The sequence below is a fragment of the Syngnathoides biaculeatus genome, chromosome 14, assembly GCF_019802595.1.
Source record: "Syngnathoides biaculeatus isolate LvHL_M chromosome 14, ASM1980259v1, whole genome shotgun sequence".
Taxonomy (NCBI): Eukaryota; Metazoa; Chordata; class Actinopteri; order Syngnathiformes; family Syngnathidae; genus Syngnathoides; species Syngnathoides biaculeatus.
This window is the reverse complement of record NC_084653.1, coordinates 12,550,660-12,577,278: the sequence shown is the minus strand read 5'-3', so window position 1 is coordinate 12,577,278 and position 26,619 is coordinate 12,550,660. Positions and strand designations below refer to the sequence as shown.

The following is a 26,619-nucleotide window of genomic DNA, read 5'->3' as shown; positions in this document are numbered from 1 at the left end:
ATTATTTGAACAATGTAAATTATTCTACCAGTGCTGCAGAATCGTACTGCATTGTCATACTGAAAAGTATTTCTAATATTTTGGTTACCTCACTAGCGGCTATTGGTGCTCTTGTTGAGCTCTCTCACTATGATCCAGCACAATTCTACATAACAGCAAATATTATCTACAATAATACAGTACACATGAATGAATACCACTCACAGTGTCAATCAAAACATAAAATGATACTTGTAAAAGCAACTCTTTTATTGGATCTCCAAAGATTGTGCAAGTGCTCCTAATGCTGTGATTGCTCCGTGCATTGTCACACCTTAACTTTGGATCGCAAAGATTACATTTATTTCTGCTGGAGACATGGTACCAATTTGAAAAATTCAAGTAAAATGATTACAATTAACACAAAATCAACATATCATAAAACATATCCTAACACGTTTAAATAGCAATTTATTTGTTGCTTCTTGTCAGAAACCAGTGGGTTAAATGGGATGAAAAGGTGAAATGTGCTAACATTGTGTACATAAAAAGTAATTATTAAATTTGGTTATTAGGTACAATTTTTAATACATCGACACGTAAAAATAATGTTGCGCTAGTGGACATGTTTGAGCACACAAGAGTCATTGCCGTTTCAATATTGTTGCCAGTAATCCTCTGGTGAACACAGCACATCTTAGCAACTCTTTTGTTTTTTTTTGCAAGCATTAAGTCTTGTTGTGCAGCAGGTTAGAGCAATGAAATGAAAAGTGAGTCTGTGAAAGTAGATAAACCAGAGCAGATCAGATCAGAGCAGATCACAACAGCTGCAGTTACAATATGTGGGGTAGGGGGACTTGTCTCCAAGGGCGCAGGCATCTGCTCGTCGGCTGCAGACACATCTCAGCCCAAAAGTGCATTAACATAAAGATGCTTCACTTGCTGGCGTGTGAAACTAAAATGGTCAGACTCTGCTTCGTATTTGTGGGCTTTCCCCTCTGACAATACTGTTTTAGGCACATGAAAATGAACAAGGCACCTTGAGCGTTTTGAAGCATTTAACACTGTCATGACTTGAGCAGCAAATGAAACAAGTCGCGTCCAGGTCTCTTTTTTTTTTTTTTTTTTTTTTTTTTTTTTAAACCCTTCTAGACACTCGACACTTGTTGACCATGTTAAAAGTACTATGAAGGATTATTAGGGCCAGCGGGAAATCGCAATTACAAGTTGTGATCACATGCAACTAAAGGTCACATTCAAATGAAAATACATTGACACACATATTTTGAGAACCAAAATTGAATGTTTTGACAAAAAAAGGTGCAAGTCCTAATTGCTGAGAAAGAGAAGCAATTATAGGAGTGGGAAAAGTAGATACTGTGAGAGTTGTTACAATTCCAAGTAAATCGGCTTTCAATTGAGAACTAGTAGTTGTTAGAGCTTTGTGCCCATATTGACATTCACTTTTTTATATTGTGCCTTTATTTCATCATGACGTAACTTTGTCGCAATGTTATGATTTATCTTCTCACTGTGGCCCTGATAGTCCTTCATAGAATACAATCCATTTTCCTTTCATCAAAGACATTCATTGTGTTATTTTTGAAAATGTGCTTGACATGAGAAATGCAGCGCATCACATGAGTTGGGATTTTGGAATGAAAGTTAAAGCAAATTTCATTTTGGCAGAAGTGGGGGGGGCAATGCAATAAATAATAATCAAGAGCTTTGAGAATAACGTGATGTAAATCGAAACATCTCTCTTTGAGAAAATAAATAAATAGAACATTCAAAGCTACATTTCAAATCACCTTCTTTCACATCCTGAGTAGGTTCTTGGGCTTCATCCTGATCCCTGTTCGTGTGCTGGCCGGAGGAACGCGAGGTTTGGTGCTTGCGGGAGGATGTTTTCTGGAAGCGGTGCTTTTTGTTCCACAACCTGTCTACCCTGAACGTTTAGGTCCCGTCTCACCTGCTTGAGGCATGAAGAGAGCATCAGCTAAGACTCAGCTGCGCAAAGCCGATCAGCTTCACCTCGTCTGGGACTTCGGTGTCGTCACGGCAGGAGGCCTGCCAGGGGAAATGGGGGGAAGTCAACGAGATGCGCGGAGCCAAATATCAACAATCCTTTTTGCTATTCGACTTCAAGAGGGGCCAGCACAGGGGATTGCGCAATTCAGGCAAATTTTCAAAGTAACAGTAAATCAGGGAGTTGCAAATTGGAAGGCTGGCTTGCGATAAAACTTTTTCACCACGATGTCAAACACTTCCCAGGTGGCAAGAACGAGACGGAGCGATTTTCGATGCCACCACGAAGAAACAAACCCCGTGGCTTGAATGATGATCGTCGCCTTCTTCTCTTCTGCCATAGTTTGAAATGAGAGTCGAACAAAAGATGTTACATGAGGAAATTGGCTTCCGAGGGACACGGGATGTCAGCTCTAATTTACATTTCAACACGTTAGTTGATTAAAAAATAGATGGGGTGGAAATTCACACTGTGAACATTACCATTGAGGATTTACTGGCACAGACAAGAGATAGTTAAAATTAATAGCGTGACATCGTTGCCATCTACTAGCAGGCTAGCCGTTCTCTCAATACTACTAATGGACATTTTAGTATTGTTACTAAGGCGCAGGAAGCTACCAGTGCATGTCACATGCCTACTTGTTAGACCTAGTAGTGTTACTAATGCAGCAAAGTCAGTTATTAGTAGGGGGTAATTGTGTAGGACAAAATAGTCACTTGTCATGGGAAAAAAAAATTACCTGTGAGACAGTCATTCTACTTATTTTATTAGTGAGCAGAAGGCAGACGGTGTGTACTAGTGTAGACACCCTAAGATGGATACCAAACAAATTGAATAAATCCTCCAATGCTTTACACAGCCCACCTCAGGTGCAACCCTAATGAGGACAAACACTTCTGAAAATGATTAATGGAAAATTCAAGCTTTCTGATTAATAAAAGATTTATGAGAATCTTCGGACATCCTAAATATTATTATTTCAAACTTCTCTGTGTTGAGTGTGAGTCAGGTTTCTTTAGTCATTATCAGCCCCCACACTACTACTAAAACTACTGCAACCAAAGGGGACCATTAAGTGCTCCAGGTCCCACAACTTGCGCAACGATTAATTATTGTCTGTGCTTTAAGGGTGACGTGGATTAAAATATTAGACAGATAAAATAAGCATCTTCAATTAAATCCTAAAACCAAACAATATTATCTTTCTAAAAGGGAGAATTTTGTACTGCATATAGCTCTTGTACTGGACCACATTTGAAAAACGAGATTGTCATCTATAGTGACAAGGGGGGGTGGGGGGGGCACACGTTGTTTATCCACATTTATGGAGTCATAAATAAGTTGCATGCATGTAGAAGCCAATCAAGTTACCAATTTCATAACCATCAATAAACGATCTCTGATGGACCATTAAAAAAGAGGATGATTTGAAAAGGCTTTAATCCACAGCATGCAATTACTCTTTGAAAACCCTGCGCAATGCTGTGCCAACTCAAGATTAAAATTTAAAAAAATAAAAACTGTCAACAGCGTGTAGACTCTGCTCGACTAAAACTAATTAGCCATGTGGAAAATCACTTAAGAAGTTGCTCGCGGTAGCGCATGTTAAAACATTTTCTTGGTGTTGGTCATAAAAGGGAACACATTTTCTACTAGTTGATCACATTAAAGTAAGCAAATAATACAACTACCGTGGTCATTTTCTGTCAAAATAAATTGGGCTATCAATGTTTTATGTTTGTCGTTTCCTTAAAGCAGTGAAACGTTTGATGTTCCATCCATCCGTTTATCATCTTCTTCACCATGAACAGAACAATATTAGCATACAGACACAAACAAAGGAGGGGGATCACAACTACAGTCAAATTTTGCATTTGCAACAGAGGCTAAAGAATACATCCCTGTCATGTAATTCTGTACATTCTATATTTAATTTGACAGCAAATCTAAAGTGGGAGTAAGCATTAAATAGCAGAAGACTTTTGGGGGGGATATTTTTTTTTTTTCTTCTGCCAAACTGCTGCTTATTGTGACGTGAGTACAGTTGAATTCACTGCCACTATAACAGCACAACTATCTTGCATTTTTGCTTGCAAGGCAAAAAATAAACACATAATGAATAAATAAACAATTTAACATTGGCCGAATGATAGCTTGTATTTTGAAAAACTCATTTGGGACACTTGTATCTCATGGAATCATAGTACTATTGGTAGTACCGTACTGTACTGTATTTTGTAGCTGAATCAGCGTGGCTCCCAGCATGCATTGCGCCACACATTTTGAATTGTTGCCGTAATATAGACGTTAATCCTTAATGTTCATGAATAATTAGGATACAACTAAAATGAATGTGTTTATGTTACCCACAGTGCGGTGACTCTGTGTGTGCTGCATATGTTGTTCTTTGTTTTCACGAAACTGTGACTGCGGGTTGTGGGCAACAGAAAGACATCCAGGTCAGTTCAGCTGTATGCTTAGGTGAAGCTAAACTAACCATTACCTAGTGAATTATCAAATGCATTCAGACTATTCACCTCCCACTTAAAAAAAAAATTAAAAAGGATCTTACAGTGTTGCTAGTATGTAACTATCAGATCATGTTTAAAGTAACATCCTCCCAACACTATTGACAGTAAGTTACTGTAAAAAAAAAAAAACCCTGTGAAATGTCTAACAATTTAGTAGTAAGGACTATAATGACAAAATTGTTAAAGACAACCATGATTTTTTTTAACTAAACAATCACAAAAGAAAGCCTTTTTTTCCAACACATCTTTCAAAATTGGCAAGAGCAACCGCTCCCTAGTCTTGGGGGAGTAGGCGTGACAATAAAATGGTCTTATGCTCTATAAAACCACAAGACAGCGAGGTGCTTCATTAATGTCTTGCTTGTTAGCTTTCTATGATTTGTGCTCTTTCAGTATTTCAGAGGGTGAGTCCCCCTTCCCAAATCAAGGTATTATAATATTACTGCTAAAATATGAGTCAGGGAGCAAGGAGACATAGTAGGAGATGCTTTTCTCAATGCGCTCTTTTTCAATGTTTTCCTTTCTAGTATCCATCCATTTTCTTCGCCGCTTATCCTCACGATGGTCGTGGGGAGTGCTGGAGCCTATCCCAGCTGTCAACAGGCAGGAGGCGGGGTACACCCTGAACTGGTTGCCAGCCAATCACGGGGCACAAACAGCCGCACTCGCAATTTTAGAGTGTCCAATTAACGTTGCATGTTTTTGGAATGTGCGAGGAAACCAGAGTGCCTGGAGGACACCCACGCAGGCACGGGGAGAACATGCAAACTCCACAGAGGTGGGTCCGGGATTGGACCCGCGACCTCTGAACTGTGAGGCCAAAGCTTTACCAGCTGATCCACGGTGCCGCCATTCCTAGTATGAAGATGATAAATGTTCTAAAAGAAAACACGTATGAATGTGATTATTTCTTCATCTCATACAAACATTTTTTTTTACAGAAGAACGAGAGCGTACTAGCATCTGGACCTTCAAGTAGATATTAAGGATATTGAATTAACTCATTTGTGGAATTATTGGATTATTAGCATCCCTGTGAGTTAAAACAAATGTTGGACATGCACGTGTCAACCCATGTTTAAACTTTTGCTTTCTTGATGTCTCTGCAAATATCCCGCTGTCACATGGCCTCTTTGCATTTTTAATAAACAAGTCGTTTATAGTCACACACTGGCAGGCACGAAAAAAATCAGTGGTGTTGTCAGCAGTCAATCATCTGGGAACTCACCAGCTTAAAGGTCAATACTTTGTAGGTAGTTGGGTCATCCACAATCTTTTGAAGGTTAGCAGCAACTGCAATATGGCAAGTGCAAGACAACAGAAATGTCAGGCAGATAGCAGGGCAAACATGCAATTTGAAAAGGACAAGACGAGTAAATACCAGTAATCACATCGTCTCCGTTGACGAGACCCGCAGAGAACAATTCCTGGGAAACACCATCAGCAGTGTCTAGTGAGGGAATAAAAACATAAATGCTGCACATTTGTTTTCAGTAAACACATACAGAAAAGAAACAACCAGCTCTGGTTGTACCTCGTCCAGGTGTGAATTCGAACCGGATGTCGTTCAGTTCCTTTTTGGAGTTCCTTAAAAGAGAAGACACGACACACGTTGTATAATTTAAGACACCACACTAAATATGTCTTGAATCATATCGTAAATGACTGAATATAATGTCATTACGCACTACAGCTTACAAGAGTCCATTAGAAACATCATGTAATTGGTGGCAAACAAGTGACAGATGAAAATAGAACACGCAAGGCACAACCAAATAGCTAACAAAATGGACATGGCAACAGAAGAATGGATGATACACAATGCAAGCCACAACATCTGCACAGATTTGTTTGCCACAATTAATGGGCATATAAGAGCCACATTGCAACTCAGTGTGTCATCATGGAAAATAATTTCTCTCTTGTTATTGTGAGACACGTTGCAATGCCGTTCTGAATGTAGCAGCGGTCAATGGTCATGACCAGAAAGGAGCTGCTGGTCTTAAGAGGCAGAATCAGAGGCACTAACCTAAATTTACCACCTAAATTTGGAGTCGTACCTTGAGTTATAAATTAAATTTGTTCCGTGACCAGATGATTACTCAGTTCACCTGAATCTCAAATGAATTTGCCTCTTTGATATGAATCCGAGCACCATTAATCTGTTCCAACTCACCAAAGCCCCACCATTGTTTTTATGCTCCATGTTTTTTTCTACAGAAAAATAGCACTCCTCTGCCTTGAAAATGTTCTAAAAATGTCTTTGTGCTTTTAAGAGGGTGTGACCCAGTGAGTACGACAGGAGCTGAAGTCAGCTGGATAGTTTAACGAGTGTCTGCTCAATTCACCTTGTGAGTTTTTTAAATTTATTTTATATTTGTGTGTTTATCCTGTTCATACATAAAAGAGCACTCTGCACCTTTTCCCCCACTTCACTCAGGAAGGGGAGAATCTGAGATTTGCTAAAAAGATACATTTTTGGTTGACAACATCAAAACAAAAATCGACCAAGCCACAGTTCGTGAATTAACAAGCTTGTAAATTGTGACACTTGTCAAAGTACCACTTTGTTTGTTCCATCAAATTGCATATATTTATTTCCAACCATCTCTTTTTTTCCTTTGCCTGTACTGCTTCCATTACATGTATGTGTGTATTGGATTATTCTTAAGAGTCCAATTATGTCCTTTTCATGTCAATCTACTCTACCCAGAGCCTTCAAACTCAGTGCTAACTGGTGGAAGTGAAACTTTATTCATAATGAGAATTTCTTCAAGCAACAAGATTTCAATTTCATCCTCAGAGGGCCAGTGACCTGGCCCTTCATGACATCATCATTATTCTATCCTCTGGTAGGTCAGAGGAAAACTGGGCAAAATAGACGTGGCAAGCCGCACACATTAATACATTTAACAAGCGGAATATTCGGTGTGTATGATGTGCTTTATTTTCATGATGATTTTGTAGTCTTATTAATAGAGATCTGATTCTGAACTGCTCCATATTGTCGTTTGCCCAGTTGCATGCTGTTGTATTGCCATTTGTATTGATTTTCTCAAAATGTGATGTGACGTGGTTTTATAGAGGTGCATTAAGTCTGGTAAGCCCAGGTTCCAACTGCATCTGACAGACCAAGGTAGACATATTTAACGTGGCAAACAAACAAAACCTTTCAAGCAACGTACCGACGATATGTTTTACACATCGCCTTGAGGCATTTTAGAAAGGCTAATTGATAGGAAGTGACAATAAGCAGGGCTATTCTTTAAGGGCTGCCGGGTGCAGGAAATAGACATGATGTTTAAGCATGGCACAACGTTGTGATAGCTTAACACCTTTATTATCTGTAATATTTAAACACACTGCGATTGGCTGATGACCAATTCAGGGTGTACCCCACCTTGCACCCAAAGATAGCTGGGATAGGTTCCAGAACGCCTGTGACCCAAGTGAGGATAAGCATAATGGAAGATGAATGAATGAATATTTAAACGGGTGCATGATTGTGGAATAACAAGACCAGATAACAAGATGAGGCCAAATACACACACCCGTGCACACACACACACAACCTTCTTCACTGATTGCAGCTGAACAGAAAAGCGCTATGTAAAGTCAATGTTAAAATTATGGCTGGCGATTTGATTTAATTTCCATAATTGATGGGAAAAAATTAATAATCAACTGATTTTAGAGTTTATATTATGTTTGTATTAAATTTCTAAACCAGCATGAAAAGAATGTCCTTGAATGTAAAGGAGCTACGCTTCCTACTACTGTCACTGTTTTTAAGTTGCAAACTACTGAGACTTGAGAAAATAATAAATTATTGCTCATATTAATCTTTAGGTGACTGCACATATCAGGTGAAATAAACAATTCAATACTACTGAATATCTATGACAAAGCCTTCCAATAACATATTTATCTCGTACATTGCTGAAAATTCATTGAAAATGATTTCACAGCTTACTCTGACATTTGTCGAGTGTCTGCCTGTGTGTTTCTTTCGGCTTGTCCCTTTCGGGGTTGCCACAGCGCGTCATCTCAGATGAACGCATATATATATTTGGCACAATTTTTACGCCGGATGCCCTTCCTGACGCAACCCTTCTTAGGGAGTGGAGGCCTCAGTGGGATACGAACCCACAACCCTTGGTTTACCAAACCAGTGCTCTAACCACTGAGCTATGGGGCCTCTGTCGAGTGTCTGCCTCTGCTCCCTAAATCTGAAAAATGCATGGAACTGTCACAACATGACAAAACAATAAAATCAATTTGGATATGTGTGCCCCCCCCTTCTCTTTGAGCTGCTAATGAAAACTAATATCCTAAGTCCTAAATGCTTCTTCAAAGTCGTGACAATGTGACTCTCAAGAGGGCCTTTGCGCCTTTAAAGAAGAAAAAAAAAGCCTGACTTACTGGCAAGTGAAATGACAAGAAGCCAATTATACTGCGACAGTATCTCAGTCAGTCCCTTGATATTATCATAACTCACGCTAATCAACTGCAACTCCCTTAGTAGTCGAGACCAAATTAGCTGCCGTTTTGTTCCCACAATCAGTTTCAAGAACACATTCTTTGAAAAAGCTGCATTTGTGCAAAAACCAAGAGTATTTAGAAATGTGTGATAAAATTTAATTTTCCCACTTTATACTAGGTAACCTCTGGTAGCCCCTGGGCTTCCTCGACAATTGGGACTTATAATTATGTGCATTTTGTCAACCAACAACAACGAATGAATGTACAAAGTAACCGCAAAACAGAACAATGATAATAATTTTGGGATAATTTTGGCAATGGAGGGTTGTATTAGAATTTAATATTTGCATTTCATTAATGTTTTAAAAGAACTATAAACTGAAAATCTCGCAGTTTTTAGGACGCTATCTGAAAAACGTATGCTGCATTAAACAGTGTTGGGAAATACTTTTAACTCTGGAGTCTGTTATCGTCCACAAAATTCCACGAACAAGAAAATATATTGGATTGCATTCACCTCATGGATTGTTTAACTCAAAAATAATTGCCTCATGAATAATCGACTTAGGTTCTTAAATTTTTCCAAACCTTATATACTAAGAAGAGGTAAGAGGAAATTCAGAAGCAAAACAGAATTCAGAAGTCGTGGGACCTATTTTTATATTATGGGCACTTACGTAAAAAAGATCTGTATATTTTCCTTTTTTTTCAAGTCGGCTTAGGAGAAAGGAGTATGATGTGTTCTTTTGTGACTTATGGCATGTAAAGCCTTGTGGCGAAATCCCATAATTTGACCCAAGCCGCATCAAACTTCAGAAATATGAAAGTAAAGAAGCCAGGAGAGTTATTGTTGAGCATTTCGATTTACTGCTAGGAGTACCCATCACATGCATCCAAAAATTTGTCATTTCCTAGTGGCCACTTTGCCTTGTCACACAGTGATGAGTGCTTTGTTAGCAATTACAGCTTCTCGGGGTCAGACCTGAAGGTGTCAGTGTGACCAGACTGCTATGAACCATCAGTTCCATCAGGGAACCCATGGCAGGCTTTCCCCTTCTAGATGAATGGACAAAAAATATCCACAGACACCCACCACCTTGCAAAACGTCACCCCAGAAAAGATGGTAATGTTTCCTAGGGCCGTGTTAACGCTATAGTTTCCTCAATGTACGCTTCTTGACGGTAAAGGCGCAAGGTGTCGCAACACCTTTGTACAAATAGTGTAGATGGAGCCCATCTTTCCGTTATCCTTTACATTTAAATTGAGAACTTCAGTGTTTGAACAGTAACATGCATGACAGGGTGCCTAATAGTGTTAGTCAAATCTTCAGTTGCATACATTTTTGTTACCATGCAATACAAAGAAGGAAGGAAGTGTGCGCATACACACACACAAACACAAACACACACACACACAGCAAGTGAAGTGATTGGAATTCCTTATACGATATTTGTAAATTCACACAGGCAGGAGCATGATTAACAATCATCTGTCTCACCTCAGTCGCAGGACCATGTTCACAGCACCTTCAATGTATGGTGAATCCCCAAGTGGCTCCACCTATATGAGAATTTGTACACACAACAGTCAGGTGTGTACTCTATATTTGGATTATATGCTCTTTTAAACTTAAAATGTCATTTTAATTTCATGGACCTTACATATGCCCGAGTTACAGTATTTGTAAAAATAGTGATCACCATTCATCGAAGAAGTTATGTTACAGAGCCACGTGATGTGAAAATCTGAAATTATAAGGGGATTAAAAAAAAATGAAAATCATTTGTTATGTAGCTTTAAGATGAAATCTCCATCTTAAAAATACATCTGTTATGTTAAAAGTGTCTCTCACTTGGGAGACATAGCAGACTTGCGCAAAAGACGACTATTGTAGTTTCTTTGTTGGAATAATTGATTCAGGTTATCAGCAAAAACTGTATGGGTATAATCGCAGAGGCTGCACGGCTGAGTTTGGACAACCACGGTAAACGTCAAGTCATTGTTCTCACAGAGTTGTCCCATAAGTTGATTACCTCTCTTATTTTATTCATTCTCCACTGCAAAAAATACAACATTAAATGGGTAACATTTCATGTAACATTGGGTGCTATTAGCTGCACTTGAGTACAACCCAGTTCACTTCCTTATTCTACCTGCGGCTCGGCGCACTAGCCTGGCCAACCGAGGATCACTCTGTGGTGACTCCGGCGAGCACAACAAGCTGCTGTCTTCCTGGCTTTTTTTCTCTGAGTGAGCTGAGGGCATTTCTTTGTGCAGACATATGAGGGGGCAGGGTCAGGGGCAGGCTCTGAAGAAGCTCGATTCAAATCTTGCTAACATTTCAACACTTGCATACCTTTCCTTTAAACCTTAAAATACACCTCCCACTTTTTTCTCTTCATATACGTTAAATAAAGGTCAATATTTATTTGCAGCTCACAGTTCTCCAAAATCAGGAAATGAAAAAAACGCCCTCATGCTTCAGTTACCAACTTGGTGTTAGACCTCATCTTGCTATCAGATACCACTGCGCACAAAGATCAACTTAACGCCAAAACAAAATCATGTTCACTTGCTAATGAACAAATTGATCCATATGACCACAATATTTTTACTCATCTAAAAAAAAAAAAAAAACATGCAAAATTTCAACCTTGAAGTGACATTATGACACAGAACTCCTGGAGAATGAAGAAAAAGCTGAGTTTTAAAACAAGACTTAAGAGTTAATATATTTGTTCTCAAGCTATGTTCAACATTTTTAATTCATGTGTAAAAATAACGGACTGTGTGGGAATAGACTGATAGTATTGATTTGTGAAAAGAATGTTAATTTGATCATATTTGGACACATGAGTTTCACCTTAAAACTGCCTTACATTGGATTGTTAGTTTTCGATCTTATCAAAGCAGGGAAAGTTGAGACCTCAGATTTATCACAACACAAAGTACTAAATGGGGTTTACTGCACAGCTCTAAATAAGAGTATTAGAGGTAGAAAATCCCATGTGATGGGTAGTTAATGGCTGGTGGGAGTACAAGACGCAACCCCAGGCAGCTTTGCTTCATTTCGAAAACGATAAAGCCTCTGGAAGTGGGTTACAAAAACGCTAAGAATGCAATGGCAATGAAGTTTTTTACAGGAAAGGAGTGAGCAGGAGGAATGAGACAGACTGTGACTTATTACAGTTGAGTGTATCCCTCCAGGAGACACACATGCACATGTTAATGTACACAAAAATTCATACAAAGGCTCTCAGACAAAAAGTGTGGTGCCAAGGTCAATGACTCATAACAAATGGATGCAGCTGTTGGATGTGGTGTTTTTCACCTGAGGATGCTGGATGGATAACCCATCAAGAGGAACATTCTTGACATTCTCCTCATTCTGCAAGCGACAAAGTGAGAGGTATAGCTGTGAAAATACCATTACACTAAAATCAAGTTAGGACTAATTCCATAAAGACAACACAGAAAAAGTAAATTGGCAGAAATCAGTGAGCACCAGCAAAGTGCTTGCTAGATTCGAAAACCAGCTTGGCTGTTTTGAGCTTAACTGAGTTCAACAATTTTCGTTGAAATAGGAACAATAAATGCATTTACAAAACCATCTTTTTCCAAGTGCTGTCACCGCGCAGAATAAGTGCGGAAAAAGCAGACTTATTCATCATCTGTGTCATCTGTTCACCAGAATATAAAGCAGCGCATTTTTATGAAGAAAGAAAATGGAATAAACTCACTTCTTTGGAGTCGTCCTTGACCCGCCGCGACTGCATGGAACAAAGAAACAAAAATTCTGTTATTCCAGACTGGACTCATCAGTCGCGCACTGCCTGTGCAGTACATGTGCACAATGCACATGACATGAAAGATGGTACCAAAAATGCCACTATCTTTGAAATATACAAAAACAGCTAAGCATAAACACACAGATTCCTTTCAGTTATCGCATGCGAATGAAATAATTTCTGTGTTCCATTTCCTGAAGAATTAGGTTGAATGAGATATATTTGGCAAGGCTCTCTATGGGAGTGTGTATGGATTCCCTGTACGCACCATACAACTTTATTCGTTATTATGTTACATTTTTGTGTATAAAACATACAGATTAGGAGTGCAGCATTTATTGTTTCCGATTATTAACACTGGATGGGTTTCTTTGTTGGTTTGTTTGGTTGTTAGTTTGCAGCCTCCTTTGTGACTGCTAGATCTAGTTACAATAATATTCCACTTTCCAATTAATTTTGGTGGGAATTCACACAGATAATGACCTAATTAAAATCCACCTTTTATTGGGAGAGAACACTTTACAAATCTCATCAGAGATTAACAAAAGGTTCTATCTGTGTGCAGGGTAGGAAACTGTATATGATCCAGATTGCTGCTCGGGCTCCAAATCCCATTTCACATTTTCAAACACATCTGTCACATCTCATCAGATCAGCTTGTAAAATTTTGTGTGCTTCTGCGGAATGTTATCTATTTCCCCACCTTGGATGTGGATAAAATTACTCTTATTTTATTAATTTATTAGATTGAAGCTGTTCACTAATTGATTCTGCAGGTGACAAATGTTAAATCCTTGGAGAATTGTGTTCTCTGAGTGCTCTTTTCCAATTTGTTAAGTGGATTTCAGAGGGAAATTGGATGCTCTTGTCTTGTCACAAGTTGAATCCAAAAAACTGATACCAATCAAAAAACAATTACCAATGTTTCCTTCATGTTTGTGTTTTCCTGGGTAAAATAATACAGAAATGAATCCTGCTTACCCTGCCCTGGTTTACCGCCGCCTTGCCTTCCTCACTACCTTCGTCCAGCTCGTCGTCGCTCCATTCCCAGTCGCCATCTTCTGTCTTGTGCAGGTGGCCACTGGAGCCTGGGACCCGCCTCACCTACACCACCAGATCATATGGCCAACTGAATACATTTGAATAACTTGAATAATTTTCAAATATGATTACAATGTGTACAAACTTTTAATTCCTAGGAAATTCCTGTGTATCATATTAACTTAATCCTGCTCCTTTTTGGACCGACAGTAAATGCTGTGTCAGTATTGTATACTTATAATACATTTTTCATTTCTTTGTTTTTGTGTACTGTATGTTGGAAATGTAAATTCCAATCATTCAATACTTACTAACAGGTTTTAAAAAGCATGCTTATAAATGGATAGACGTGGAAAAAAAAGCATAGAGAAAAATAATAGCAATACTACAAGCGACCTACAGTACTGAAAAGTGCTTTAATATTTTGCTTTCCTTTTACGAAAATATTAGAACAGCTCGGTATGATGTGGAGCAGTTCTACATCACAAAAACTGCAAACCACAATACATAATACACATAGTTACAAATAGGGTTGGACATTTGACAAAATTTTCTCAAGTTAAAATTTCAATTACCATTTTATTTAATTTAAAATATAACCTGCCCAAAGACAGCTGTAACAGGCTCAAGCACTCCCGCGACCCTTGTGAAGATAAGCAGCTCAGAAATTGGATGGATATATTCTTATACCAAACTTGTTCTTTTTCATCCAGACTTGATAAATAACTTATTCTTAATCAATAATTGCAATTTTACATCTATTCCTAATAATATGATTTCCACTCAAACCGTGTGGATGAAAAATAAGCACTACATTCTTATACTAAAGATATTTCCAATTCTCATCATGACACTCTTGTATATAAGCTTATTAGATTGTGCAGGTGTCACTTGTGTTGTAACCAGTCAACAAATAAAATTAGAGTGACGTTAAATTCAGTGATTAGTGTTGGTTATTTCAGAAGTAGTAAGCCAATTAAATTTTTATATATTTTTTTCTAATTGTAGTATATAAAGCACAATGAATAGGACAATGTAGGTGAAAACTCAATGAAAGGAAGCCATATCAAATATTCAACCCAGACGATTGGTAACTTACATTCTACCTCTACATAACATATAACAGCAACTCAGATAAGTTTTGGCTACGATTTCAATTTGAGAAGAAAGAAATGGAAGCAGCAGTTTGCTCATAAAGCAGTGTGAGGTGCAGTCAGTTATGGAATCACTACAGTGTTACAGGCAGCACACAAAATGGGAAGCGACGAGCAAAGTCTCTAGGCAACGATGAAATTAAAGAGGCACTACCCCTCTGCTGCTGCCAGCTTTAGTTTCCAAACCTGACACAGAACCCAGAGTCCCGCAGTTCTGCTCTGGCTCCTTGAGCAAAACAGATACAGATCAAGTCTGAGTGGCCAATGCCGACTGACATGCCCATCATAAAAATCACACAGCGGAAAAAAAAAAAAAAAAAAGCATTCTAAAGTCACGTTTGAACAATTGGTAGAAATTTGTGACAGAAATGTTTTGAACACCTTCATGAGCAGTAAAGTTGTATTTCGCTCATTAAATGAACGTGCTTCAAAACAGCATTAAATGAATGAATGTAGCGGAGTGATTTGGTGCAACGCTGCCCTCTACTGTTTATTCAGCTCACTACACACGAATTAACTCCCTCAGCAGTTGCGCATGACACTGGTGATTTCCACTCCCCAAATCAGACATAACTCCAAAATTAATAGAAGGTAAAAAAATATGTTTAAATGGCTATACTTTACAATCGATCAAAGGCCTTATTTTCCCATTCTGTATTTGTCCTTAACCATTAAGCAGGCAAAAGCATATAGAAAATGCCTGTCTTTAGGCCCCTCATGCCGCGTTTTTCCAGAGAATAGCAATGTGTGTTTATGAATATATACATCCAAAACAGAGTAGGGCAGACAAAAAAAAAAAAAAGTGTAAATATCTTGGTCACGCTTCGAAGCTCACGACATTCAAGGTGCTTGTGTTAATGGCTAAACTTAACAGGTTAGGAGTGATCGTACAGACCACAGAGATCGAACCATTCTGTGATAGATAGTGTGAAAGGACATTGATTGTCACTACAAGCTTTGAGAACCATTTGCTGAGTATGAAATGTAGCCAGCAGCAATTTTTCAAATTAAAAAAAAAAAGTCAAGATCATTCACTTTGTTTTTGACTCATTGGAACTATAAAATCAAGACAGTCACTAAAAAGATAAATGGGCAATATTATCTTTGATTACTATACACAAGGAGGGCAAGATAGTGTGGCTGCAACTAACGATTATTTTAATAATTAGTCGATTTTTTTTAATTCATCCGAATTTTTTTTTTAAAACATTTGTTTTCTACCGATGCTTTCGTCTCTGCATCTAGCGCCAACTCATTACCAGACTCCTCACACAAGGCCTCTAAATGATTAGTCAACTGTCAAGATAGTTGAATAATTTGATAACTGATTAATTGTTGCACCTCTAAAAGAAAGCATTTCAGAGGGGTGTGAACACTTGATTGGCCAGTAAGCCTTTGTAGGGGGCCAAAAGAGAAGCCATTAAATGGTGACGATTTGGACAAAGGTTTGTTGTTATTAAAAGGACAATACATCGCGAGAATCAACAATCCCACCAGTCCATCAATCATCCAGTAGAAATCAGGATATAGCTTACTACCTAGAAAATGCATAGACACTAATATTTATCTACGCTCTACTCTGAGTTTGGCTCTGTTGTACTTTGAACTAATCTTGAATATCACTGTGTTGCTATTATTTGATTGTAATCAGATACTAATCCGGTAAAAGGTAGCACGCTGTATTAGTGGTCAGCATATCTCCTTCAGAGTTGAGGTTCTGGATTTGATTCTCAGCTGTTTTTTGGTCAGATGTGCCCTACAATGACTAACGGCCAAGTGTGGACCTGCTGGGATAGAAAACATATCAACCACAAAACTAATGGAGAAGTGCTCTAGAATATGGATGACTGATTTAAATCCTGTGTATATCCCACAAAATATGCCATTTTTGCTCGGTAGCAGTTTTAGCGGTTGCCCCTCCCCTTGATTGACTTGTCCGTTTTGATTTCATCCACAATAGGTACAATGCTCTCTAGGACGCCCTCCATTTACTCTGAAACGTGTCAGTGTTTTTCCATCCCTGCACTTACCCACTCTGCCTCAAGGCAATCGGCCTCAACTGGTCGACAAGCCGAACTTTTAGATAAAGCCAATATTATGTGAAACTGTGTCTGAAAACTGCACTTCCTCACAGGAAAGAGTCAAGATCATGTTACAAAACTTATTTTTCCATAGTCAACCCTGCCACTTGAACCCAGTTTTCATGCAAAACGATACACTGGGGGTAAAAACACGTCAACACAGCTACACGGTGAGACTCTTTTGCGACACAAGCCCATATTTTCACTCGATCGACAAAATACCTCGTGTTTGAGGTGTTGCAAAAGTCTAGCGCATCACTCATGTTGACTGTAAATGGAGCATTGTGATGGAGTGCCTCTACTCAATCCCAGCACTAACATACAATTTCTTATGTTTAGTCAATAACAGTTATTTAACAGAGAAGTGTAAAGTATCAACATACCTTCTTTGCTCTCTGGGATATCTTTGGTGCACGGCACAGTAGCTTTTCAACCAGATATTCTTTGTTCTGTGAGACAAATTCATCAAGCGAGACAAGACCATTTATAAATTGGGTAATGGAAAAAAATGAACAGTAGTATTTTGGATCTTAATCACATCCTTTTGAAATCATCATGGTGGGTGGATGCGAAAAGACCAGTGAAGGATGTTCTTTAAGTAAGAATCAATGCAATTTAGTCAGCGTCAAAGCTGAAGGTTTTTGCATGACTATTTGAACATTAAGACCAAATGAGAAATGTTTGCTCTGGTTTCATATTTTAAACTGCTTTGCCCATAACATTATTCAGCAATGTAACGATATAGCATTTCAAATTTTTTTTTAATTTAAATTGCCATTATTTTTTCTAAAGCAATTCACATAGGATTGGCGGAAACTAAATGGGTAATAATATTGTTTACAAACTAAAACCAGGAAGAATACGGCTACTAGCATATTACAATAAAACCAAATAGGGACAATAAACTTTGTGGAGAGGAGAAATAAATAAATACCTTAGCCTTTTGGAAAAATTTACTCTTCAAGAGCTCTGCAGCTGCAGGCCTGGGGAGAGAATTGTTTAAACGTATTAAGGGAATAATTTACAAGACATTTAAAAAAAATTATATTAATTAAAAGCCCTCCTTGGAGACTTTCACTTGATAACTGAATGTGAGAATAACCTTTTGCCAGGATCCTTCTGAAGGCACATAGTTATTAGCTTCCTAAACGATTTGCCGTATTTCTTTAGCATTTCCTTGTCCTCTATACCAGTCTCCAGTGTGGGTGGATCGTTCTGCAGCGTCAACATTAAGACCTAAACAAAGGGCACAAATAATTTTCATCTGCAAGAGAAACAATAGTAGACGATGAAAACATGGTTATAGCAGGAAACCGTTTTTAAAGGAACTGTCATGTGAAGCAAAACGAACAAGTTCCCCAAGAGGAGTTTTTGTTCCTGGTTAACAAAGGAAGAATCTCATCTTGGCATGTAGTTGTTTCTCATGATGAAACTTCACAGCAGACAACATGGCATAGGGGTAAGGACAGTCCAGTCATACTTTCAAGACACCGACCTTCATTGGGGGATAACGGTGATAGGGCGCAGATCCTGTCGCTAGTTCTATGGCCGTTATTCCGAAACTCCAAATGTCTGCTTTAAAATCATAACCTCGCACCTGTGGGTAAAGGATAGGACAAAATATTGGTCTAATTAGCCCATTTTACTTTTTCATTTTTTACTTCACTTTTTGTTAGCCTGGTTAATCAAACTTAATGCAACACAGTGAGCTTTAACTGACTCCCTAAAATCCTTCAAAGATGCAAAATATATATTCCAATTTATTCTGCTCTTCAAATTCAACATGTATGTCGTAGTAAGGTGGCACCAACTACCAGAGACAAATCTCTTGTGTGTTGTTACATATTTGACCAATAGAGCTCATGCACGTGACGTCACCATTTTCACGGCGCCATATTGCCAGTCAAACAGAGCTGCTCAACATTGTGGGAGACATTGAACCGGAGGAGAATATTTACAATACCAGAGACTTGTTGTGCTGTTAGATGTCACAACAGACGAGATAGATCTTCAAAGAGATCATTCTATAGAATACCAGCTGAAAAGATCGATGGATTTCAGCAATTAAATGTGATGGCTGGTGCCCAACCAAATAAACACGCTTGTGTAGAGATCACTTCATTTCAGGTAGGAATTATTCTTCACAATCTCAAATTACCAAGAAGTATTTATAATGCCATATTGACTCATTTGAGAACAATGCGTATTTAAAAAAATAAAAACTGTCACAAACGTTTAAGGAGGTTTACATGTGGCAGCGATACGCTTCCGTGTACGGAGGAGGCATCTCCATCCTTTTTTTTTTTCCCCAATCATAGTTAATGAATGCAAGTTTGTGTAAAACTAGAGGTCATTTATTTAAATATTGCTATTTGAGTGGCTCCACCACTACGTGGGATTTATTTTTGATTGAGAACAGATCTATCAAAGTATTTGTATACGTCCAGACTTTTATACACTTTCAAACTCTTCTGTGTTAATGTTGACGATTTACTCACCAGATGCATGTGTACATGCAGTTGTCTAAGACAAGCGAAAACGAGTTAACAGTCCACTTTCTTATTGGCGAAAACATCGACTTCTACATTAAATATGGATCCTCTATGCCACGTGTCTCTAATTTTTCCACGTACCTTCGTTTATTATCACCTTCTAAATGTTTAACGGTACCAGACAAAATCTGGGTGTCGTGCTGTAAGACATATTTTTGTTTCATCTCAACGGACTTAGCATTGAAGAATAGTTTGTTTGACTGGCAATATAGCCAGTCACGTGATTTCGGTGACGTAGGTGCACAAGCTCTATAAAGCTGATTCTGATTTATATTGTTACATCTTTCAATAACTTTTTGTATGTTGGTTGCCCCCTATTGGTTGGAGTAAACTATTACACACAAACTGGTGAAGATTTGTAAAAACAAAATACAATCATTAATATTAAGAGTTAATTTCATAAAAAGGAATTGGGATTCACCTGTTCCATCACCTCTGGTGCCATCCAGCATGGCGTGCCCACAAATGTTTTTCGAACTTTGTTTCTTGTCATATCACCCCCTGTGGCCAGGAATGCGCTTACGCCAAAATCTGTAAAAAATAAATAGTGATACAAAAACATTATTTTTCATGTCTGATAGAGTAGTAATTTCCAAAGACTATCATCAGGTAGGTGATAAAGCAAATTACGTTGAGAAACACAAGGGTTAAAAATATTGCCTAAAAAGCACCTTTTTATGAAAATGTAAGTTGAAACACTCAACAACAGCATTTTAAAATAGCTTTAAAGCAGTATTTAAACATCCCATCTGGCTGTAACAGGATTTCAAATAACAAAATACTAACAGAAAAGAGTAGTACATGTGCAATGCACCTGCAATTTGAACAGATCCATCTTCTCCCAGTAGAATATTCCCAGCTTTCACATCCCTGCAGCCAAAAAAACACAAAGGCAGTCAGTTAAGTGGCGAAAACATGTGGCGCAGCATTGATTCTTCCATCTGCAGAAACGGGAACACAAACGTCATTGAGACTGTTGCCCGGGGGGGGGGCTTAAAAAGGTCAAGCCTAGTTCCTGGTGACCTTGATGTGCAGTGAGTTTATGTCACAGCTGCACAAACGCAGATCAATATTGACATTGATATTGTATACTTTAAACTACAGCCATTGAATAGCATATTTCACAAAATAAGTACTGACTGTATTATAACAAAAGATAGACATGAATTCAAAGAATTATTACAATAGTTATGAATAGTAAATTCCTAGCAATGTGTATTCAGAGAAAGAGTAAAACGTGTTACCGGTGAATCTGTCCATTTCTGTGCAGGTAGTCCAGGCCCTCAAGGACTTCTTTCAGAATTGAGGCAATTATTGGCTCATCGAGATTTTTGTCCTCTTCTTTGCTTGTGTGCTTTATAATATCCAGCATAGAACCTAAAAAAAAAATCCAATCACTGTCTGGATGAAAATCTCCCTACTACTACTGTGGTGTAAGATGAAGAAGATGGAAAAAAAAAGGTTCCAGCCAAATTTTATACATTAGAGTAGCCCATAAGAAACGTAGATGAATCCCGACTTGAACAGGTTAAGAAGGTAGTACTGCAAGTGGGATAATCATGAAACAACTGATTTTTTTTCCTAAAGAGCGCTCAAAGTTGATCAAAACTGAGCAAAAATCATCTTCCCTTGATGTTAAATACAGCTTAGCAGGTGAAGCTTACCTCCACTAAGAAGCTTCATGACCAACCACAGTTCATCCTTCACCACAAAGGAAGTGTAATAGGTGACAACATTAGGATGGTTGCATTGGCTCATTGCTTGAATTTCTTTCTGTTGGGAGAAAACAAAATATTTCATGTGTATTACTTAGTTCACGCAACCCCTCATGCTAATTCAACACAAACCATGTTAACAGCAAATTGTTTGTAGTTTAACATCACAGAAGCTCGGTTTTTGTGATTAATCAGTTCCAGAAAGTCAGATTAAAACCAAATAGTACAAAATTCAAAGAAATATTTCCTATAGAAAATAATGTCTTGGATAAATTAACATTAATATTACGTTGACTAAAAACTTAATTGTGGTATTCCACTATGAAAACTTTGATTAAAAAGTCATTGAGTCCCGGTTTGCTTGACAACATATCATCCTCTCCAAAAAAAAAAAAAAATCTGTCACTTTGAATAAAAACAATGCCAGCATAAGGATGTAAGATGTATGTACAGGATGTAGCCCAGGAAAATGTGACGATATTGTTATTATAGTGCATGCTTTTACGTTGAAGGTCTGAGTTTTGAAAGATGTGTTATGCAGATGATGCCTGAAAGTTGAAGAGAACAATGGGAGCGATATTGCTTTGAGTTGTTATTTACAGTCATTTTCTTCACACCATTTGTCACTTGTGGACATTAAAAAAAGCAGTTTCTCATTCCTTTGAACGAGCTGCAAATACTTTGGCACACCCATGCAAATGATTATGTACAATTCTCATTTTTTTCCCTACATTATCAATTCATGATGTCATGTTGAACAAAATGTGTTCTTTATTGAATACTCACATATAACATTTAGGCATAATTTCATTTATGTCGTTACAGGCAAGATGGATGAAAACGTTATGTTAAGCATATTTCTATATCATCCATGGACGCCTAACCACTGGTTTTAGGGCCATTTGGTACTGGCTGCCCCCACCAACCCCACCAACTACTGCATTCCATCCACTTTCCATCAGACCTTTTCTCCCAGGTGAGTCTAGACATTCTCTGACAAAGGAAAATGTGTGAAGCGTAATATCAACCAATGATTCAGCAGTTTTCTGAAATAGCTCACCGTGAGAGAAGATTTTCACTTTGATGTAGATGGGAATTTGTGGTCCACAAAGATTGTACTTTAATTCCTACAGCACTGCATTTACAGTTTTCCCTGACTCAAGTCTATTCCCATTTCTACCCTTGTTTTTTTTTTTGGCTTTGTGCTATACAGTGCTGTCATTTTCTTTTTTGTATTGCATTTACATGACTTGTCAACAAATCACTTCGCAAACAGAACACTAAAAGCCTAAAGGTGAATTTTGTCCAGTCTATTTTACGACCACATGCACTTAGGTGTAACCTCCAATTTAAAATAATTATAAAACTTCAGCTGCAGTTTGCATTAGAATAGCCCTCCATACATAATGACACAAGGACTTGTCATTCTCCTTGCAGTAACATGTTTAGTGACACGGATTATTTTACTTTTGAGAGATTAATTTATGATTTTGAGCAAGAGACTCTTTTGCAAGTAATCCATGATGTTTTGCTATTTTTACAAATTGTTTGAGAAATGCAGTTATGATTTTAGAAATGTCAAAATTGATTTGAGAGGTATACCAAAATGACAGAGAAAAACTGTAACATAAGCTTGCATTGTAGAATACGCCTTGCTCTCTGTTGAACACTTTACACACAATTTATGAAATGTTTCAAATGCCGGTGTGTTGATGACGGGAAATGAATGGGCGAGTCACCCGTTTTTTGATTTTTTTTTTTTTTTTTTTTTAAGAAACCCAAGCAGATGTTAGAAGGCCCTGACAAAAATGAGAACAAATTTTAAAAAAATAATAATTGAAAAGCAGATCACATGTGATCTAACCCTATGAACCTACATGATCAGAGGGACATCTGGGGTGGGCGACACGAGCACCAAGACAACTAGGACAGACATGGCCCTTATTTATTCTACTCACCAGTAATTCGTCCATGCTGGTCTGGCATTTTTCTAGGTTGATTCTCTTGACGGCAACGCGCTCCTGTCTGGGGGAACAAAGGGCCGCCTGCACCACCGCTGTGGCCCCGCTACCTGAATCCCAGGCACCACAGAGAAAAATTACTTACACACACATCTGGAAGGAAAAAGGTGACATTTCAGCCTCTTTCCACTTTTTACTGTTTTTATTGAAAATAGACTAGGAAGTTCATTCGAAATCAGAACACATTGAAGTGGTGAAATGCTTCATGCTGTGTGACTGACACATTGCGTGTCAAATGCGAGTGAAAGATAAGCAGAAGTATTGAACACGTGATCTCAGCGGTTACCAGTAGATTAAGAAAACAGAGGTGCACGGGAGCGCGGGAGTGTGCGTGGGGCAGCGAGGGTGGGGGTCGTGGGGGGTTCCCGCAGCACAGTGGGCAGCTGTGGTGCTGTTTCTTATCTACAACGATTAAGACATGTCAGCTGGAGGGTAAATGCTTCTGCCACGAGATTCAGGCAAATTCCATTTCAGCTTTCAGCATGTATTTGAAGTATTGTACCTTTTGTTATCGTACATGAACAGCATTATAGGAGAAAATGATGGGACTGAAGTAACTGGAAGATGTAACTAAGAGACTCCATTTTATGCAGAGCAGACTTAAATAGGTAGCTAATGTGCAAAGTTTGAGAGCGAAGGCAAGAGATGGCTAGCAAATGCAATGCAGTTTTGATGAAGATTTAAGTATATTTACTCACAGTGAGAACCACGTCTTATATTTTAACTGTCACCACATGTAAGTTACATGTAAAGTTAGAAATGTTAGAAACACAGTATGAGTCAGCAATGGTCTATGCAAAAGAAAACTATTCAATTAATACTGCTTATAATGTTGACTCAGACTTGTATTTTATCTTTTTAGAATGAAAATTTTTAATAAATAAATCTGATACTGGGATCTAATATATTTTCTGGCTATACCGTAGTTTAGGTTTTGGTCAGTAGTGTATAATTGTGCATCTGGGATGAAAAATGTAATTGTTAACTTAGTATAAAAATATCATTAGAATAAAAAGAAAATATGTTTGCTAAAAAAAAAAAAAATTCTTTATGCCTGTGTAGACTGTCGGTCGTCGATGTCACCGCAAAAAGGTTGAATCGGGGCAGCTGGGATGTTTGTTTTTTCATGTTTTGCAAAAATTTAAAATTGCCTAATGCAATTATGCTATTAGGGTGACAAAATGTAAACTACACTACTATCATAAGATAATTATTGTAAAAACCCATAACAGTCTAGACACCATGTCTTAACCCCCATCCCCACTCCTCCAGACTAATTAGCATGAACAGTCCTAGTATTTTAAGAGAAAAATGCATGTCTGTATAACAGCATTAATTGTAATAATTCGCATTAACCCTAGTTCTGGTTCGAATCCATCCGCTTTTCTCTCTCTGGTCGATATTGTCATGTTCCTGTCATAAGGCAAGCACATTGTCCACTACTTTGCATGACAGAAAACAATGATGTAATTTAACTTCCAGCATCTGCCCTGTATATTAGTCATCTAACATAGTGGGCTTAATGCCACGGCTCGTCATCTGTCTGCATGAGTGTGTGAAGTACTACGATACTAAGCAGACTCCGAAGGCAACGTGTTACGTCCAAGTACGTACATCTTATTTTTCACACGGAATATAATGTAAGCCGGTAGCTTCTTGTCAATGAGTTCACATCCGCAGTAGCTATTTCACGTGGAAAGGGGGGTTGGGGCGGTGGGCCTTCTAGTTCTTGCTCGGAATACGCGGATAATAGTTTAACGGCAGTACAAAGCCTCCCCCTCAAATGACATTTATCGCCGTGTACTAACCAATGACTTCCTGTAGCTCGTAGGACTCCCTGGTAATTGGCCAGCTAGTTGTCGTCGGTGGCGGCGGTTGCACAGAAAGCGGGGTTTCGCCTTGGTCCGCCATGATGATGGTGGTGGTGATGCTGCTACGCCGGTTAGCCGCCTCCCGCTGTCACGAGCGAGCGACAGACACGAACAGAAAAAGAGAGAGGGAGAGAGACAGTCAGCTTTGACCTCCCCTCCTCGGCGAGTGTCAGCTGGCAGCCGCAGCCGAGCAACCCGGAAAATAAAAGGGCTAGTCGAACTACGCGCGTGGCGTTCTTGCCAGACTTGTCACGTTTCCGCACATTTAAAAAAAAAAAAATAAGGGGGGGGGCACTCAGTACTTGAATAAAAGTAGGAAATAATGATTCACATCCATCCGTTTTCTGAGCCGCTTATCCTCACGGGGGTCACGGAATTGCTGGAGCCTATCCCAGCTGTCATCGGGCAGGAGGCGGTGTACACCCTGAACTGGTTGCCTGCCAATCACAGGGCACACGGTGACAGACAACAGTCGCACTCACATTCATCCCTACGGGCACTTTAGAGTCTCCGATTAATGCAGGTTTTGGGGATGTGGGAGGAAAACCACGCAGGCGCGGGGAGAACAGGCAAACTGCACACAGGCCGGGCCGGGATTTGAACCAATGTCCTCAATGTACTCAGTTCCTTTTGCCCTACAATGTAAAACAGGACAATATACATTTTGCAACAAACCTCAATTTGATGTCGTCAAGTGACAGACGACAGATTGATAGATGATTTAATAACTATTTTGGTGTTAAGTATCTTTTGTTAATTGCGTTCAAAACTACAACAGTGCTTTTAAATAACTGTCTATGACGACTTGATGACCGTCATTTCATTGACGTACATTTCTTAAACAATGCCGGAAAAGTCTCAATCTGATAAAGGGCGCATCTAGATTATGGATGAATAACAAGGAAATTCGGGATATTCTTCTTGTATTTTTTATGTTTGGAATTAGAAGAATACAACAAGAAGGCAACTCAGAACAAAATCATGTGGCTAGTAACCTCAAACTGTACGCTCAAGTCTTGAACATTAGGCTTGCTGAACTTTTGCTCATTCACCAAAAAAAGTTCGCAAACGAACAAATGTAAATGCTGTCTAAACATTTCAAGCAGCCAAATACAAACATTCCAATACCTTGGTCTCATATTTGTTTTGAAGTTTTCCGCAAAAAAGTATGACGTTTTTGCTTTATTCCTGCAGTAGCGTATCAATCTTCTTCGTTTGTTTATTGACGGTTGACGGGAATAGCCATTGGTGCCCTTTGGCGCCCTCCTCTGTTTAGTTTATTATTTGTTGACCGCAATCGAGATCAAGAATGACGATTCAAGTATTTTATGTATATTTATTTTTTTCAGTATGGAAACGAATAATTAGGTC

At 38.6% G+C, this 26,619-nt stretch overlaps 1 protein-coding gene across 4 annotated transcripts; it reads right to left on the bottom strand.

Annotated features, from left to right (window-relative positions):
- Positions 1-230: 230 nt before the first annotated feature.
- Positions 231-26,487, bottom strand: stk39 (serine threonine kinase 39). 4 transcript variants are annotated; one of them, XR_009798091.1, is made up of 21 exons: positions 26,377-26,487; positions 25,731-25,883; positions 25,186-25,333; positions 23,315-23,427; positions 21,306-21,414; positions 20,886-21,018; positions 20,456-20,511; positions 20,063-20,172; positions 18,585-18,686; positions 18,192-18,325; positions 18,024-18,072; positions 17,473-17,538; positions 13,795-13,917; positions 12,766-12,795; positions 12,357-12,413; positions 10,524-10,585; positions 6,077-6,129; positions 5,924-5,992; positions 5,771-5,835; positions 1,791-2,049; positions 231-986 (listed from the first exon to the last, which is right to left on the bottom strand). XR_009798091.1 is itself a non-coding variant. In XM_061841180.1 (20 exons), the coding sequence occupies exons 2-20, from the start codon at positions 25,734-25,736 to the stop codon at positions 1,975-1,977; spliced, it is 1,560 nt and encodes a 519-aa protein (XP_061697164.1). In that variant the 5' UTR covers positions 25,737-25,883; positions 26,377-26,487; the 3' UTR covers positions 231-1,974. The 4 variants fall into 4 exon arrangements, 3 of the variants coding, with proteins under 3 accessions (XP_061697164.1, XP_061697166.1, XP_061697165.1); XM_061841180.1 differs by having other exon boundaries at positions 231-2,049; XM_061841182.1 differs by lacking the exon at positions 25,731-25,883 and having other exon boundaries at positions 231-2,049.
- Between the last annotated feature and the right edge of the window lie 132 nt (positions 26,488-26,619).